Below are 19561 nucleotides of genomic sequence, written 5' to 3'. Positions count from 1 at the left end.
AATCTGGACATGTGAGAGAGTAGAAAAATTTTGGGATGATCTCAATCAGATATTAAATAAAATAACAGAAAACAATATACCAAAGAATCCAGAGATCTTTCTCCTAAGTAACATAAAAAATAAAGAATTTGGAATTGACTTGGAGGATGCACAAAAAAGATTTGTTAAGATAGCCCTAGCTGTAGCAAAAAAATGTATTATGTCAACCTGGAAATTGGAAGATAATTTGAAAATACAACAATGGTATATAGAAATGAATAAATGTATTCCATTAGAAAAAATAACATATAGTTTAAGAAATAATATTGAAATATTCGAACAAGTATGGGAGCCTTACATTAAATACAATAGCGAAAACCTACCGGGAACAAACATTACCTAAGTTGATGGAAGGAGAAGAGAAGAAAAAAATGGACTCAGTAGAATTTCTGGTGTATTTTTGTTGAATGACAACATTGTCTAACTGAATTAATGCAACCTAGATTGTATAACTAAAATGGATGAGAGGGGGGAGGGATGGGGGGGTGGCTTGGGAGGAGGGAGGGGGGAGGGAGAAAAAGTCACTGTAAATGTGTGGAAAAGAAAAAGTGTATATCATGGCTATTGTGATTTATGGTGTGAAAAATAAAAAATTTAAAAAAAAAAAAAAAAAAAAAAAAAAATAGGTCAAGTTAATTGTATTAAGATGAATATTTTTCCTCAAATTCAATATTTATTTCAATCAATACCATGTCCTTTTTCAAAGGTTTTTTTCAGAATTTAAATAAAGCCGTGAGAGAATTTTTATGGAAAGGTAAATTATCGCGGGTAGCATTATATAAACTTACTTGGAAGTATGTGTTAGGTGGGCTACAATTACCTCATTTTCAAAATTATCATGAAACAGCCCAGTTGAAATTTATTAGTAGATTGATGGATTTTGGACCAACCCCTAAGTTGGGAGAAAGTTGAGATGGCTTGCATTTTTGAAATTGAGGTGCATCAATTTATATCGGTGGAATATAAATTTGTTGCTGAAATATAATATGCTAATGTTAAAGCAGTTATTAAAGGTGTGGACTAAAAGAAATAAGATTTTAGGATCAAAAGATAAATTGTCAATTTTAACCCCATTATATAATAATTAGCTTATTCCTTTTTAAATATTTAAAAATTTAAATATTTTTAGGGTATAAAGACATTGCAGGATTGTTTTGTAGGACAGTTTCTTTCCTTTAATCAGTTGAGGGAATGTTTTGATATTGCTGAAAATTCTTTGTTTGTTTATTATCAACTTTGAGCTTTGGTGAAAGATATGGTAGAGATGATTTTACCTGTATTGACGGAATTTGAATCTTTGATTTCTTCTATACCAAAAAAGGGTTATATTTCAGCAACTTGTCCGTGAACTACTCTTTGCAGACGATGCCGCTTTAGTTGCCCATTCAGAGCCAGTTCTTCAGCGTTTGACGTCCTGTTTTGCGGAAACTGCCAAAATGTTTGGCCAGGAAGTCAGCTTGAAGAAAACTGAGGTCCTCCATCAGCCAGCTCCCCACCATGACTACCAGCCCCCCCACATCTCCATCGAGCACACAAAACTCAAAACGGTCAACCAGTTTATCTATCTCGGCTGCACCATTTCATCGGATGCAAGGATCGACAACGAGATAGACAACAGACTCGCCAAAGCAAATAGCTCCTTTGAAAGACTACACAAAAGAGTCTGGAAAAACAACCAACTGAAAAACCTCACAAAGATAAGCGTATACAGAGCCGTTGTCATACCCACACTCCTGTTCGGCTCCGAATCATGGGTCCTCTACCGGCATCACCTACGGCTCCTAGAACGCTTCCACCAGCGTTGTCTCTGCTCCATCCTCATCATTCATTGGAGCGACTTCATCCCTAACATCGAAGTACTCGAGATGGCAGAGGCCGACAGCATCGAATCCACGCTGTTGAAGATCCAACTGCACTGGGTAGGTCACGTCTCCAGAATGGAGGACCATCGCCTCCCCAAGATCGTGTTATATGGAGAGCTCTCCACTGGCCATCGTGTCAGAGGTGTACCAAAGAAGAGGTACAAGGACTGCCTAAAGAAATCTCTTGGTGCCTGCCTCACAGTTCGGCAGGCAGCAACCTCCTTTGAAGAAGACCGCAGAGCCCACCTCACTGACAAAAGACAAAGGAGGAAAAACCCAACACCCAACCCCAACCAACCAATTTTCCCCTGCAACCGCTGCAACCGTGTCTGCCTGTCCCGCATCGGACTTGTCAGCCACAAACGAGCCTGCAGCTGACGTGGACATTTACCCCTCCATAAATCTTCATCTGCGAAGCCAAGCCAAAGAAAAAATCTTACAAGACAATATGGATAAACCAGAATGGGAAAAGTCTACGCTTAAGTGGGAAAATGATTTAGCTTTTGTTTTTCCTGAAGATTAGGCAAATATGTGCTATGATTGTGTAACTAAATTGACGAATGTACAGTATGTAATGGTTAATTATAATTTTTTTACATCAGTTAAATTTAACTCCAGAGAAATTGAAAAAATATGGTTTTAGTAACTCAGATTCTTGTTTTAGATATGGTGTATGCACTGGTACTTTTTTACATGCGGTTTGGTTTTGTGTTTATGTACAACCATTTTGGGAAAAAAAATAGGTTAATTTTGAAAAAAATTATATAACATTAAGTTACCATTAGTTCCATCTATTTTTTTTAATGGGTTACATGTTCCTTTAAAGGGATTAGGGCTGGATAAATTTCAAATTGCATTTGTACGTTTAGTACTGTCTGTAGCTCGAAAATGTGTTGCAAGTACATGGAAAGATAACAGTGATTAATATAACGCGATGGCATAATTAATTGAAAACTTGTATTTATTATGGAAAAAATTACATATAATTTGCATGATAATCATTCTTTTTTCATCAATAAGTGGTTACCGTATTTGGAATATATGCATTTAGATGTACTTTGATGTATTATATATTTTTCCCTTTTCTAACTCTCCTTAAGAGAGCTGGCTGATGGGGTGGGTGGAGTATTTTTTTTTGTTTGTGTTTTTAATTTTCTTTTATATTCTTCTTCTTTGGCTTGGCTTCGCGGACGAAGATTTATGGAGGGGGTAAAAGTCCACGTCAGCTGCAGGCTCGTTTGTGGCTGACAAGTCCGATGAGGGCCAGGCAGACACGGTTGCAGCGGCTGCAGGGGAAAAATGGTTGGTTGGGGTTGGGTGTTGGGTTTTTCCTCCTTTTACTTACATTAAAATTACTTACATTGGATTGTATACTGTTTTTCTATTAATGATATTTTTAAATAAAGTTTTCCAAAAAAAATGAAAGCATAATTGAAAGAACACAAATGCAAAGATGGCTCTTCAGTTCATTTTTTGTGAATGAAAACTAGGTATAATTGAGGGCAGAATGGTTAGTGCAACACTATTACAGCACCAGTAACCTGGGCTCAAATACAGCACTCTCCGTAAAGAGTTTGTATGTTCTCCCAGTGTGTGTGTCGGCTTCCTCCCACATTACAGGGTTACTAGATTGATTGGTCACCTAGGTGTATATGGGCAGCATGGGCCATGAGGTGATAAAGGCCTCTTACCATAATATATCTCTAAATTTCAAAAAATAATTTAACAAATTTATCTCCTCTTATTTGTACCAAGTAAACACTGGGAATGCTAAATGACTAAACGAAAGCTTTATCTACCAGTCATATTGCACCTAAAAGGCCTAGAGATACAAGACACTGCAGATGCTGTAATCTGGAGCAAGAAAAAAAAACTGCTGAACTCAGCAAGTCAAGGTACATCTGTGGAGGCCAAAGGACGAACAACGTATCGGGCCAAGATCATGCCCGAGGACAGTGTAGAGGTGAGGGAGGAGTAAGAGGCTGGTAGGTGATAGATGGAAACAGGGGATGCTCCTGTTTATGACATTCCTTTGTAAGTTTTGCAACTCATATCCAGCAGTACCAACTTGACAATGAAATTCATGGCTGAGATGTTGATATGCAGAGTGGAGAGAAATGTCTGTCTCAGCACTATTGGGCTTGATGCACAGCTGTAAGACTGGATTGAAACGATGCAGGTGTGGCACTGAATTCAATACATTAATATCGGAAAATCAAAGATGAGTGTTAAAAGGCACAGCCTCATCATTCATACTCTCATTACACCACTGTTAACAGAGCACACAGGAAACTCTGCTTTATTTAGGTACTTTTGACTTTATTCCTGTGTTGTTGACAATTGTACATATTTACAAATTTACATTTCTAAAATAGTGTCTCTTATTCTTCAGCAGGACATTGCTGCCAGAGCAGTTTTGTATTTACCCATAGTATTTTTAAAAAGCTGTATCACAGATACCATAAGCTGAGCAACCATGAGAACATTAGAGCAAACGAAACATTTTAAAGTCTGTTGCACTGCTAACCTCATGATTAGTATTTAGCAAGTATTGCTTGCAAGGATTCACATTTATACAGCTCTTTTACACAACATCAGCGCAATATTTTCTGACAATATTGAACAGGAATGACGACATAGATCACATGAACACTGTACATGAGGTATAAACAAAATATACACAGCAGTTAATGAAAAATGCAACAACCAACTCTAGTATTATCTTCCTGTTGCCTTTGGTTTCACCTCTGCAGTTGATGAACTCGTCTCAAAAGAAAAATATTGAGTTCTTTAACGGGTGCACATTTAAGAAAGAAAAACATTCTTCATAACCACTCCACAAACACAAAAGGAACAAAGCAATAATTCATAATGGTCACCTTTCAGTTGTGGATCAAGTGAGAGAGTGCATGTGTATCTGTGTGACATTTTAATGTTCAAAACAAGTATCTTTGGTGATTCACAATGACAAAAACTACAGTTGAAAGAGAATTACAGTTTATCTTGGGTCTCAAGAGGTTGTCAAGTAATGAGTGCAGGAATAACAGTGCTTTTCAATGTAAATTTTCTAAAATATATGGCTTTGTAACTGTATTGACAATATGTACCTTCCATAAACGCTTTTTAAGCTCTCAAGGAAAATGGGGTAGGGGCAAAAATGAAGGAAATGGCATCAGGATCACACTTTGAAATGGTCATCGTTTAAGAATTTAATGACAGTGCAGAGTTGTGGCTGCTTCCAAAAATATTTGCTTCATTCACTTTAAAAGTTTACATTTCATGCCTAATACAGACCCCTTTTTCTAAAGGCCTGACTCCATCTTAAAATGGCACCATTATACAACTCAAGAGTCTGATAACGGGTTACATAGATTGGAAAAGACCAGGGTTCTCCCCATCTTCCTCTGACAAGCTTTAATATTCTGATGCAATCCTACTTTTGATAATAACTGAAACCTGGAGTGCATAATCTGGTCAAACCACACTTGTTCAAGAACTCCAAGCCCTTTGATAAGTTAAGCACTTGAGTCCGTCACCATAAAAAGTTTAAACTTGTTTTATATGTACACAAGCTGCAATCATTTATTCCCATTGGTAAATATTACCATCTCACATTTACCAGTTGGCAGTTATCTCAAACAGCAAGATTTCTTCTGGTACAAGGTTGGAAGGAGGGATTATAGGATTGAGCCATGATACCGAATTGAAATGGAAGTATATGTTCCACTAAAAATATAAAGGTAAAGGTTCCATTACTGTCATGTAATACTACAATTAGAATGCAACATACATGAAATTCTTTGACTTGTCTACCGTAAGGCAGGCAGAAAGTCGCCACTTTGTCCAGCACCCCTCACAGAAACCTACTGCACCTGGTATTCCTAGGCAGCCTCCCCTCCAAGTACTGACCAGTCCTGAGCCCGCTTAGCTTCTGAGATCAGACAACCTCATGCACATTCAGGCTATTCGGTTTCTATTCTAGATTCTATTCCCCTCAAACTGGGTTATAATCATTTTATGTGCAACATAATGATTAACAAAGTCCTCAACAGAATAAAATGGGCCAAATGATCACACAAAGCCAGGAAGGAAAATGAAAGTACTGAACTGAGTCAAGCTGACAGACAGCTAGAGATTCTATTAGCGATTCTTAGCTGAACTCACTTTGGACCACCACTTGCATTCAGCCAAAGGCAGAAGACTACAATGAGCAGGTCAGACACTGACCCATCACACCTCCCAGTTTGCTGTTGAAGTCACTGTGTACCCAGTGGCTGACAATCTGAAAATAAATTTCAGACAAGTGTCGCACTCAAGTATTAATGTTCATCATTATTAGATATTATTTTAAAATGTCCATACTTAAACAGGTTTTTAAATTTTAATTCTGTGCATCTATTTCAATAGTTTTTAAATGCGTCCACACCTCAGAGTATACCATTGTTTGGAGACACTTCTGAGGAAGGTCAGCTCATTCCACCCGCAGCATCCAGTTTTGCCAAGTCCGTACAGGTGATCCTGCAGGCTCGGCTCCAAAATATCACAGGAGACCATTTGCCTCATGGAGTCTATGCCAGCTCTCCCAGTTCCCTGTAATCTATTATCTCCCACATACTCAGCTGCTCCCCTGATTCTCCTACCACCCGTCTACACCATACCTACCAACCAATCTGAAAAATTGCCCAGTTTATCTAAAATACATCATCTGATCCTTGATTTTTTAAATGCCATAGAAGTAACTTCCATTTGTTTATGGTCAACATGATATCAAATTGGTCATTGTGTAATGCACAGCTAAAAAGCATCCTGCAGGTGCCACCTCACATTGCCAAACTTTAATACCCATGGTAGCTTGGCATGTGACACGTTTCCAGACAGTCAAGGGCCTGAGCAGTAAGACCCACATTACACTTTGTTTCAGTGCTGCACCAGTTTTAGCATGGTCACCGAGAAAGGTCCAACACTGGGACCAGACAGCCCATTTAGATTAGAAAGTGGCTCAGCTCTGAACTGTTCTGAAATCCCCTCAATAACCTTATCACAATTCATGTTTACCAAGAGCCATGAATGAATCTGCCTTCCCTCTCAAACAGAAGACTTGTCTGCAAAGAGGAAGCAACATACTAAAAAAATACATAGAAATTAACAACACTCACACCCTTTCAATGTTCCACAGGTAATAAGTTAAAATGGCTGCATTGCCCTTTAAATAACTCTTTAAATGAATAAATAGTTCAGGCATCAATATGAGGGCATGAGGAATTTCAACTGAATCACAAACCAAGGATCCAACAAACTTAACTTGAAGGGGTAACTCTGTTTCTCTCTCCCAGATGCTGCCTGGTCTATTGAGTGTTTTCTGGTGTGACTCTGATCTACACTGGAACTGAAGTGGGATCCAATTGAATAAATGAAGTTGTGGAAAATTCTACATTTTGGATGCACATTGAGGGAGTTAAATGCCTGTTTCAGATCACATGTAGTGTGTACACATTATGTGTACACAAGGATATTCTATAATAAAGGATTTGGATAGGCAACTTTACTTCCTGTCTCTCTTCCTGCCAATAGCTTGTTAAAAATGTTCCTCATTCAATGTCAACAGATAAGGAAACCACCTTCCTGCTGTTCATTCTCAGGCTCGGGGACTGTTTGGTCAGAGCTGGGACTGTTTTGATCAGCGGGAACTTGCTGAGAGGCAGCCCGAAACCAGGGATGTAGAAGGATCTCACCGGCTGTCAGTCGCTCCAGGGGGTCACGCCTCAGCAGACTACGGATCAGACACTTGGCTTTGGGAGAGACATTGTCCGGGATGCAGAAGTGCCCGTGCCGTATTTTACTGAAGAGGGTGCTAGGGTCGGAATCATGGAAGGGATAGCGTCCCACCAGGATGGTGTAAAGCATGACGCCCAGACTCCAGATGTCTGCTGCTTTACCAGAATAACATCCACTTGTGTTCAGTATCTCTGGGCTCACGTAAGCCGGACATCCATGCTTATCAGAGAGGGAGTCATCCTTTCCTTTCAGGATATGAGCATCCTCCAAGCTCTCCAGCCTCAGCCTGCTCCTGTGGGAATTGCAGAGAAATAATCAGGCTGTGTAAAACGCTAACAATGCAAAAGAAAATGGAGTGGAAAACGACAGCTCTTTAGAGAACTCACACTGGCCTCTCCCCTCTTCTTTTCTTTGGCTTGGCTTCGCGGACGAAGATTTATGGAGGGGGTAAAAAGTCCACGTCAGCTGCAGGCTCGTTTGTGGCTGACAAGTCCGATGCGGGCCTCTCCCCTATACACTTTCTAAATACTGCTGCTCACTTTAATGACCAAAATAACTCTCACCCTTGCATTCACTCTGTCAATGCTCAGGACAGAATCTTCTGTGGTCATTTTCTTTCTGAGTTCTGCACTCAAATATTTTTCTTCAAAGCAATGCAAAGTATTTATACTGTTTGATTAATATTAATGATATTCCAACAAAGACAGCCTTTTAAGTTTATTACTTCTATTAAGTTTGTATGCAGCATTTCACACAGTTTAGTTCAATACACTGTACATTTCCAAATGAGTGAAAGCTTACATTGGAGCCAAAATAAATATATTTATACAAAGGAGATTAGTTTGATCCTATGTTTAGCATTTGGAGCTATTCAATGCTGTGCTTTGAAGAGACCAGATTAATTCAGTGTTTGGAGGGATGTGTCCTACAACTGAACCCTGCATCTGTGTAAAGGGCAGAAGCTTCAGCTCTTCTGTTTTGTAAATGGAAAACATGACTCATGCAGCCTGCTGCGTGTGTGTATTTGGTCCCTTACGACATTGAATCAATCAACACCTGCTTTGACACCAAGTGTACCTTTACATTGCAACACCGCCCTGTGTTGCCAAATCTGTAGCACATGATAAAAGGTTAAAAAAAAACCTAACATGTACAATGCCTGCTGCAGACATCAGCACCAGAAACACCACACAAATTCACTTCTTTCCAACTAAACCACTCGACAAATACTCTTACTGCCTTAAAACACCATTTGCACGAGGATTCACAGATGTAAATTAAATAGAATCTACAGAACTGAAACTGTTGCTGGGAAAGACACGAACACAAAACACGGGCTGGTCATTTAAAACTGAGGTGCAAGGAAATTAATTTCTCAGAGGGTAGTGAATCTCTGTTCCTGAGGCTGGAGGAGCCCAGATCTTTCATTATATTTAAGGTGGAGATAGGTAAATAAAGATAGAGAAACTGAGGGTTATGGGGAACTGGAACACGAGTTGAGGCCACGCTCATATTAAATGGCGGGGTGTGGTGGCCCATTCCTGCTCCTATTTTCTTGTGTTGTGTTTTTATCCTCATTAACCCACTTTGACCCCACATCATCAAAAATTATCAATAAGCCCCCAGCTCTTGTATGCAGCATTTCACTCAACTTCCTCCAAAATGCACTTTAGCATTCATCTCAACTTGTCCTAAAGTGGCAGTCATGGTCTAACCATGACTGTGAACTAAACACACTAACAAAACTATTTAGGACCAATGTTTCAAGATAAATCATTTTGTAAGTCACACACAAGGAAGAATGCTTTTGTTTAAGAAACTATTGGAGTTAATATCTGCGATAAACAAGGTTATTTTGCAGTTCAAGTACCATTGTTTTTTTTTCCCAATACTGTGGTGTGGGGTGAAGAAGGAAGATGAAAGACCGTGACTGAAATGGCACCAACAATCAAAGCTTTAATTATCATACCTGTCGGGAAATGTCCTCTTAAAATATATGCTGAGATACAATGCTTGAACAGCTATCAAAACTGCAAGCATCATTAACCACAATTCTACAATTCTGAAAGTTTATTATTTCTATTAATAATTTACTTATTTAAAAAGACTATAGATAATAGCATTTCAGTAAATCTCCACTTGCCCAACTCCAGTCTATAAATGTTTTATTCATCTGTAATAAAAAATCATTTTGCAACATGTTCGGGATCATTAATTATATACCATCTTGCCTCCAGAGTTTCGTACTGCCAACGCCCACACTACAGCCATTAGGTTACGGAAATTCATCTTTTCAGACTCCACAAAGCACCAAAGAGTTGTGGGGGGGGGGGGAGGGGGGGAGTAAAATTTGCTCTTACAGCAAATAAATAAGCAAAACAATTTTACAATTCTCATTTCTTGATCCAAATGCCGATGATGCAACTTTGCACCGTGTAAAATTGGGATCTGGCTGTTTTGTAGAAACACCATGCCCCCCCCCCCCCCCCCCATAACATGGGGACCATCTGGTTGTAAAGTGCAATCTTCATTCCCTAAAAATATTTTTTTAAACAAATAAATTTAATTGTAAATCATTGCAAGGTGATACTATTTTGTAGTTTAGTGCTGTCGTTAAAAAAAGGAAGTATAAACCTAACCATCTGTTCAGCTTTGAACATTTAGTTTAAGTTGGGCGATTTAATTTCACCGAAAAGAGGGACATGATCCAAATACCTGGAGATTCAGCAATGGCAGATTTACTCAAGTGCTGTTGGTTACAATTCTGGAAATGTATTTTTTTAGCAAACAACTAAACAATTCTCATTTATTAAAAAAAATCCCCAAGCTCTATTTGAAACACAAGATCCTCTGCTTAAGCAGTCAATTATTTTGCCTGTCCTTAACATTACAAACAGGATTTGATTAGCAAACTCCACATAAACATGTAGGTTACTTTACAGAAATAGGATTGTCCATTAAAAAAGTCCATCTCATCGAACTACTCTGGTCAACCAACATTGCTGTGAGTCACAGGCAAGGGTGACAGGTGTCCTACTCTAAAAGAGTTTTTAAGTACAATCTGAAACTTTTATGCACTTTTTTTTAAGCCCTTTTCAATCCAATTTTTTTAAAACTTTAGTTTGCCAGCTGCCTCCGAGGAATATAAACAAATCTGTCTGAACGGCTACTCGGGCGTAGATACCCCTTCCCAAAGTTAAGGTCAATGCACGCTGACGGGGCGTTTCGTGCTGGTGTGAGCCACCCACCTCTGTTCGTCAGCAAAGACGAATTTCCTGAGTTTGAGGTCCCGCAGGACGATGCCCGAGTCGTGACAGTGGGCAACTGCCGAGACGATCTGACGAAAGAGCCACGCCGCTTCCTCCTCGTCCAGGCGCTTGCGGTTCCGCATGTACATGTGCATATCGCCGTGGCCCTTGGCCAGAAACACATAGCACCTCTGCTCTCCCAGGAGGATCTCCTCGATCGCGGTGATGTTCTCGTGCACTGGGATCTGGAGATATGGTCCAATTTCATCCCGGTAACGCCTGATGTCAAAAACCTGAGGGTGCCCAAGCAAGTTTTATTGGGTCTTTTTTAAAGACAGGGCGCTTGGAGATTTCCCCCAATCTTAAAGCAAAACCCTACTGGAAATCTGAAATGAAAACTCAAGAGCAGTATTTGCGCAGAACTTTGATCCGACCCATAAGGGTGGGCTCGACACCCACCCAACTTTCCCAACATTCTGCATTGGGGGGGTGGGGGGGGGGGGGCTGCACAGCCGCATCCGCAACCGGACAGCGAGCACTCGGCAAAGGCGCAGCACTTGAATCACGGACGTGCTCAGTATTGGGGAAATCTATCTCCCTCGGGCTGCCGCTGCTCATCGAGCCCACTGATTCCACTCGCCAGCAATGAAAGTTGGACACAAACTCGCGTCGCAGCTTCGGCAGCCCGAGGATTCGACGCAGGGAAGGTGTGGGAGAAGAAATATTAAAGAAAACATCCACCCACCCCCGACTTCAAAATAAAAGAGTCGTGATTGCCAACAATAACGTGTGTGTCCGTACCTTGCACACCAATTCTTTCGCGGTGTGGCTCCCGATCGCTCTGAAGACGTTGTCTTTCTCCAGGCTCTGCAAGAGGAGGTATTCCCCGATCCGAGCCCACGCTTGGGCGTTGCAAGGGCTGCTCTGGGTTGGATTCGGGGATCCCGGAGCGGAGAAGTAAGCAGTGTCCGGGGGAGAGTCGCTCAACCGCGGGCACTTAGGAGCCGGTTCCTCGGCCTCCACTCGTTTGGGTCTCCATCTGCCGTGACGCAGGATCGGGATGGGGCTCGCCCTGCGCACGTTTAAACTCATCAAAGGGCACCTCTGTATCTGAAGCAAGGAAGCGGAGAGGTTCGTCCACGGGAGCCGGGTGGAACGTTCAATGCCCCGACGCCTGGGGAGGAGGTTGCACTCGTGCTGTCAAGGAAAGACGGCGGGCGCAAGTTGCAGAAATGCCTCTTTCATTCCTCAGCGGCGAACCCTTCCCCTTGGGTGGCTGTTGCGATCCCAAGAGTCCAATTTGCACGCCGGCTTCTGCAGAAATCCACCTTTCCTCCCTTCCCGGGGTACCGGGATGAAATGTTCCTTCTGCAACCCCACGCACCGAGTGGAGGTGCTTGGTTTCCAAAGCAAGGTCACGGCTGTGGTGCAAAAAAAAAGCCACAACTTGTGTGTGCAGGTGATTCACAAGCGTGTTGCTGCAAGATAACCGAACAGGGCGCAGGAGCGCATTGCAAACTTTAACTGGTCTCCGGGCTGAAGGGGACAACTTGAACCAACAGTTGCCTAGTTCAGCAAAAGTTAATTGGAAGGGAGAGAGAACGTCTCTGTGGAATGCAAGCTGGCTCGCACTGTGTCTGAATATAACAGTCTGCGAGATTGCAACATCAACCTCCTGCATGAGAGTCACTCAGCAAGAGAGCGGCAAGCACACATTAGTTTCGGTGCCTTTACCTGTTTTATGCAGTCTGGCACCGCCCTCGGCGGATTCTTTGCGAACGCAGAGAGTTAAATTGACGTATCGATTTCTTCGCTTCGTGTCCCTTCACACAAATCCAGATTTCGAAATAAAACAAAAAAAAGTCACGACATTTTCTAAAAAATAAACTTTTCTGTTCATTTCAGTATTCAACTTGATTCAGTTGATTGCACCGAAAAGTGAAAAATATGGAATGCATTTTAAGGTCATGAGTCATCTCAAAGCAAATGATTTGTTAATTTGCACTTTATTATTTGAGCGCAACCCTCCACTTCCATATATTACGGTAAATTAATTCGCTCCTTTCCAAACTCGATTCATGGCCATCACATGACTCGTGAATGACGCGAGGTTCCAGTCCAGGCAACTCCGTTGACGTAGAGGCACGTTAAATGATACTCCATCAGCATCTAACTGGTTCATTGAGAGGAGGGGAGGCGAGAGACGAGGGAGGGAAGGGGGGTAATGTTTTTGTTTCATTTGAGCGTTTCAGAATAACCAGGAGAAAACAAAACATACTAGTGCAGAACTTGACGGTCGAGTTCACACTTTGATATAATTGAAACACCGAACCAGAGAAGCAGTTCGCGAGATAGGCGGTCAGAAGCACAGCCAAGGATCATATCAAGAACCTTGAAACAGGACCTATGAAACAGGCTGCTCATTGGATTTCTTAAAGTCACAGAATTTTTAGGAATTGCAAGCAAAATTAAAATGCAGAAATGCAAGCAAAATATTGAAAAGGACTTGACAGTTTTAAATACCTGCAAAATTTGAAGTTCTTTTGTAAAAAGGGATATGTGAATTCCTGAACGCAGTCTCACAAATCGCATTATTAACCACACAATGTCCATGGTTAATATTTGCATCGCAGGAGCTTTCCCATACTCGGACAGGTGGAGAGAGAGAAAACCCAGCTTGAGCGAAAACTGTGAGAGAGAGAGAACCTCAGCCTGAGTTAGCCCCTTCCGAAAGGATGAGAACATTTTGGAAAAGATGTTCGCTTTTCTTGCACTACAGTACTCGCCGATTCCCTTTCCTGCCAGTTGACTATGATTTAATGTATCCCACAATTACCTCGGCAAGTTATTTCTTGACGCGTTAGTCCTGCAGCTATAAAACAGATGTCCCTGTTCTTTGTTCCATCAAACGATCCTAATCTTTCAAACACTGATGCAAACATTTGATCTTTTGAAAGACCTGTAGTAACAGCGTGCTGGGCTTCTGGGCTCAATGAAACTTGAGATTTGGTAAGAGTGCAGGTTAGGTCAGAAACATTAATGACAGCTGAATGGCAGATAATACTGCTGATTAGAACTTTGTACCAGGGAAGATGATGCTCAAATATTCCAGGTCCCAAAATGTAATAGCTTGTTTATTTTTTTTACACACACAGAAAAAACATACACAATTAACACAAAAGTCTGCAGACGCTGCGGTTGATACATAATCAACATTTTCAGGCTTGAGCCCTTCATCAAGGAGGCTCACCAGCAAACATGGGGAGGGGGTCTGTGAATGGAGAGGGAAGGGATGGAGAATGTGAGGAAATAAGGCAGAGGGATGGAGAAGAGAGGAAGAGCAAGGGGAGGGAGGTAGGCTAGAAGTGACTAGAGAAATCAATGTTAATGCCATCCAACTGGAGAGTGCCAAGATGGCATGTCAGTGCAGGAATGGGGGGGGGGGGCAGAATTGAAATGGTTGCCCACTGGGAGATCCTTTCACTGATGTGAAAAAAGCAAAGATGCTCAGTGAAGCAATCTCCCAGTCTGTGTCTAGTCTCTCTGATGTAGAGAAGGCCACAATTCGTTATCACCGATGTCAATGACGTTTTGAATCCTGCTGCTCCAAGAATGGTCATTGGCTGGTGTAGGAGCAGAAATTAAAATTTGGTTGCTTTTGGATCAGCACTTTAAATGTGTGCTTACAATAGTGTGCATATTGATGCTGAGTGAAGGGGACGCCTATGACCTGATCAGATCACTCACTATACACATTCCAGTGCTTTCTAGTCTACCATCAACTACACTTGTAGGTTTCAATTCATGGGACTCCACATCCCACATGTGTTCCCAGTGATACTATCTCGGGCATCAAATGGGCCTCACAAGATATGCTGACAATTTTGAGCTTTACTTCATTGCCATGTACACAAAATACACAAATATATTTTTCTTTATCCTCTAAAGATACACAGAAGTGCTAACTAGTCCAGCGCCACTATCAAGATGAGAACAAGAGACAAGAGTGCCTTCAGACATTGAATGTCCATGGTTAATGCCACCTTCTTTTATGATGCACCACCCAATCTCTGTAGCCACAAGGTCTCCTACCCTGTCCAGTGGTGAACTCAAGCTCAAGGTATTCAAGTCACTCTCCTCAGCCCTTGGATCTGAACCACCGAAGCATGAAGAAGCCATCAGTGCCTGAGCCCCTTCGGGAACCTTGTTTGCTATATGTGCCCTCACAAATCATGAACCTGATGCCTGATTCCCAGAAGCCCTTGTCTGCTGTGAGGCTTTTCAGCTCCCAAGCCTTGAGCTAGAGCACTCTAGGGACCATTCCAAAACTTCTCCTTCTTGGGGAAGAGGCAAGATTGGGGTTTGTTCTCCTGCTCTTGTTCCCTTCCCCTGTCCATTGCTTCCTCAGGGCCTGCAATCCTCAAAATCTGGGCTGTAGAATGTGGGCACCAATCCTCTAAAGATCTTTTGCTGAAAAAAAGTGCCGCCACCCCATTCAATCTGCAAGGGGCTGTCGGGCAGGATAGCTGGGCAGTAGGACCCTTCAGAGGAGCATGGTCTTCTTCCTTCAATCTTCCCAGTCCACTCTAGCAATGATGCTGCCATTACATCAGCTACAGTAGGGGATCTGATTCAAACTCACCATTTTGTTGTGATTAAAAAACCTTTTGCTCTTGCCATCTATACACAATGCCCGCCATAATGTTTGGGACAGACACATTTTCCTTTATTTTACCCCTGTGCTCCACAGTTTTAACTTTGTAATCAAATAATTCATGTGATTAAAGTGCTCATTCCAGATTTTATTCAAGGTTATTTTTTCCAGTATTCTGCCTTTCAGGCATTCTGATGTTTAGCATGGTCACATGAAACTCATTGGAGGTGAGTCTTTGGATGATGGAATTTCTGTGGATACAAATTTGGGAGGGCCTTGCTGGTGTGAAGAACAGTGGAGAATTTGATTGTGAGTAAAATTTCATCTAGAAATTACAGCGCTTTTTATACATATCCTCTCATTTCAGGGCTCCATAATGTTTGGAACGTTTGGCTTCACGAGTATTTGTAAGTACTCTGGTATGCTTAATTGATTCATTGGTGCAGGTATAAGAGAGCTTGGTTTGTTACTAAGCTTTTGATCACCTTTTAGAGTCTGTGGGTTGCCATTTTTCAAAATGAGGACCAGAGTTGTACCAATGAAAGTCAAAGAAGCCATTATGAGGCTGAAAAACAAGAATAAAACAGAGACATTGCTCCAACCTTAGGATGAGCAAAATCAACTGTTTGGAACATCATTAAGAAGAAAGAGTGTACTGGTGGGCTCAATAATCACAAAGGGACTGTTAGTCCCGGGAAGAACTCCACTGCTTCTGACAAAATAATTCTTAAAATGTAAAAACATTCTTCAGGAGGCAGGTGTGGTTGAATCAATGATTACTCTCCGCAGAAGACTTCATGACAGAAATACAAAGGATTCACTGCAAGATGCAAACCACTAATCAGTCACAGGAATCAGACAGTCAGATTGCAGTTGGCCAAGAAATGGCCTGCAGAATTCTGGAAAAAGGTCATGTTGATAGATGTGTCCAAGGTTAACCTGTATCAAAGTGATGGCAAGAGCAAGGTGTGGAGGTATTAAGGAACTGCCCAAGATTTAGAGCATACCACCTCATCAGTGAATCATGGCGGTCGGGGGTGTTATGATGTATTTTCATTGATGATGTAACTGCTGATGGCAGTAACAAAAGGAATTCTGAGATGTATAGAAATATCTGCTCAGGTTTGAGCAAATGCCTCCAAACTCATTGTTTGGGGTTTCATCATACAGCAAAATAATGATCCCAAACATATTGCTAAAGCAACAAAGGAGTTTATCAAAGCTAAATATTGGAAAATTCTAGAATGGCCAAGTCAGTCACCCGATGCAAGTCCAACTGAGCATGCCTTCCATATGCTGAAGAGAAAACTTAAGGGGACAAGCCCCCAAAACAAGCAGGAGCTGAAGATGGCTGCAGTCGCGGCTTGGCAAAGCATCACTAAAGGTACTCAGCATCTGGTGATGTCCATGAATCACAGGTTTCAAGCAGTCCTTGCATGCAAGGGATATGCAACAAAGTACTAAACATGACTACTTCAATATACATAGTATTGCTTTGTCCCAAATATTATAGTGCCCTGAAATGAGAGGACTATGCATAAAAAGAGCTATGGTTTCCACATGGTCAAACCAAAATGTACACAAATACACTTGAATAAAATCTAGAATGTGCACTTTAATCACATGTGAATTGTTTGATTACAAATTTAAAACTGTGGAGCAAGGGGCAAATAAAGGGGGAAAAAAGTGTCTGTCCCAAACATTATGGAGGGCACTTTATGTAATCCATCACCATTCCATGCTCTCTTCAATTGTTCATTCAGATTGAATCTAATGCTGTAATCTTGGTGTTTCATTTGATCCTGTTATATGCATAAAACCTCACATACAACTGGATTAGCTTATCCTAGCACAGCCTTTCCATCACTCTCAATGTGGTTGAATTTCAACGTGTGAAATTTTACTCACAATCAAATTCTCCACTGTTCTTCTCACAGCAAGGCCCTCCCAAATTTGTAACCACAGAAATTCCATCATCCAAAAACTCACCTACAACAAGTTCTATGTGACTATGCTAAACAGCAGAATGCCTGAAACGCCTGAAAGGTTACTGGGAAAAAAAAGAGGAATTTATATGAGATAACCTATATAATAGAGAAAAATATGAAGAGAAAGAAAGTTTCCAGGCAGTGTGAGTAAATGGGCACAAAGTATCCTCTGAGGCACAAGGTACTACAGCCGGTGTATAAGGCAAATTGCAGGAGAAACTCAGCAGGCAGGTCAGCAAAATGTGGGATGGTTTTACTTTTTAAGCATAATGCATACAATTCTGGACCTAAATAATATGAAGATGGTTTAATCATGCTTATATCTTATTGTAATTACATAATTATATAAAAACTATGTTATTTCTGGAACTTCTGACCAAAATCAAATGTTATTGAAAACAATGGGGGGGGGGGGGGTGCTTGGGAAGGGGGTGGGGAGAGTGCTTGGGGGTCCACAACTGATTGTTTTTTTTTGGCAATTGAAGGGAAACTAATTATAGTCCACTGAGATGCACTGAAATTAACATGTGCACAGTTGTGCCATGAGCTTGCGCTTGGTGCAATGCCATGTGGAGCTCACAGATTAGACTCACATGTGCAAAATGGTACTTGGGTGAGATTCCAGCAGTGAGAGAAATGATCAGGTTCTATAGCACATAATCAGGTCCTTAGGCACAACCTATTCATGTTGACGACCAAGCTCGTCACATTTGCCTACCTTCTTGCCATATCCCCTTAAACCTGTCATATCCACGTACTTATCTGGACATCTTAAATGTTACAACTGTCCACCTCTTTCAACACTTTCCCTGCCAGCTTGTTCCACATACCACCATCATGTGTGTCGGTGCCTCTCAGGTCCTTTTGAATCTTTCCCCTCTCACTTTAAATCTATGTTTTTATTCAATTTTCCTAGGGAAAAGACTGTGACTACTTATTTATGCCCTCATGATTTCATAAACTTCTACGAAGTGTGGAAGCAGGATAAAAATAGATAAAATAATTATCCGGAGTGCAGAAGTTGAGTACTTGGATTTAAATTGAAATTGAGAATGTGGCTTAAAATCTCTTAATACTTTTAGCAATGGAAGGGAAAAGATGTAACCTCTCACAAATATTCAAGATTTATTAATGTAGAAATGGACTGACGCAACAAGTTCATTGAAATCGCCTTTTATATGTTTATTCTCAGGAATGCATTCCAATCTCTGCTCACTCCCCTGGTATGTGCAAGATTTCAGAATAAAGAATCATCCTAAAAATTGGTTGATTTACGTTCAAATAATGGGAGATGTTTACAGTTTAGAGAAAAAGCTTTGATGATTAGCAGATTTGTCACAAATTGTTCCAGCCATGAGTCATTCTGACTGCAGTGTCACCTTTCCTTCTGCAATCCAACCTAGTTAATAATTTTGCTTGGGGTTCACTGGAAATGACTATAAAACAAGATATTAAAAATCCATTTATTCAAAAGAAGTCTTGTTTAATTTCTCCCTCAGGTCCTTGGGCAAACATAGTACTAAATGTGGTATTAAGACCCAGGAAGGATAAGTTTCCAGTTCCAATCTCTGTTGGATTACCAGATTTCAGGCTCAGGTGTCCTAGATTAATCTGTTTCAGCACCCAAGGGTTGGATGATGGAAAGAAGTCGTATCTGGCTTTTCATTAGAAACCTAGAGTCAGAAGCCCCTTTCACACTTTTAAGGGCTCCCAGGAATTAATGGCCAATCGGCCTTTAAAGTGTCTAATGTGAAAGGAAAATCTTCTCAACGCTGGCGTCAGATGACATAATCTCATGTGGAGGATTGACGGCCTCGATCCCTAGTACAATCCCTGGCATCTACTGACGCCAGTGTTGCAATCAGGCACGTGTAGAATGGGCAATTGCATTGTGGGATGGAAATGACCCAAGTTTTTGCATGAGTACAGGAATGTGAAGGAAGAAAAGATTAAAATAAAGGTATAAATTTTGGTGTGGGAAAATTGCAGCGGGAG

General features: G+C 41.1%; 1 protein-coding gene across 7 annotated transcripts in view; it reads right to left on the bottom strand.

Annotated features, from left to right (window-relative positions):
* LOC138755256 (tribbles homolog 1-like) overlaps positions 1-12646 on the bottom strand; it is a 60093-nt gene extending 47447 nt beyond the window's left edge. For 2 of the 7 annotated variants that reach the window (XM_069920906.1, XM_069920909.1), the window contains exons 1-3: positions 11726-12645; positions 10925-11217; positions 7634-7968 (exon numbers count right to left, since the gene is read on the bottom strand). In XM_069920906.1, the coding sequence (XP_069777007.1) occupies positions 7634-7968; positions 10925-11217; positions 11726-12016 (919 nt within the window). In that variant the 5' untranslated portion in view covers positions 12017-12645. Of the gene's footprint in view, positions 1-4199; positions 7969-10924; positions 11218-11725 lie in introns of those variants that run through there. The other 5 variants (XM_069920910.1, XM_069920911.1, XM_069920905.1 and 2 more) reach the window with 4 other exon arrangements.
* Between the last annotated feature and the right edge of the window lie 6915 nt (positions 12647-19561).

This window comes from Narcine bancroftii, chromosome 2 (assembly GCF_036971445.1).
Source record: "Narcine bancroftii isolate sNarBan1 chromosome 2, sNarBan1.hap1, whole genome shotgun sequence".
Taxonomy (NCBI): Eukaryota; Metazoa; Chordata; class Chondrichthyes; order Torpediniformes; family Narcinidae; genus Narcine; species Narcine bancroftii.
This window is presented reverse-complemented; position numbering and strand designations above follow the sequence as displayed.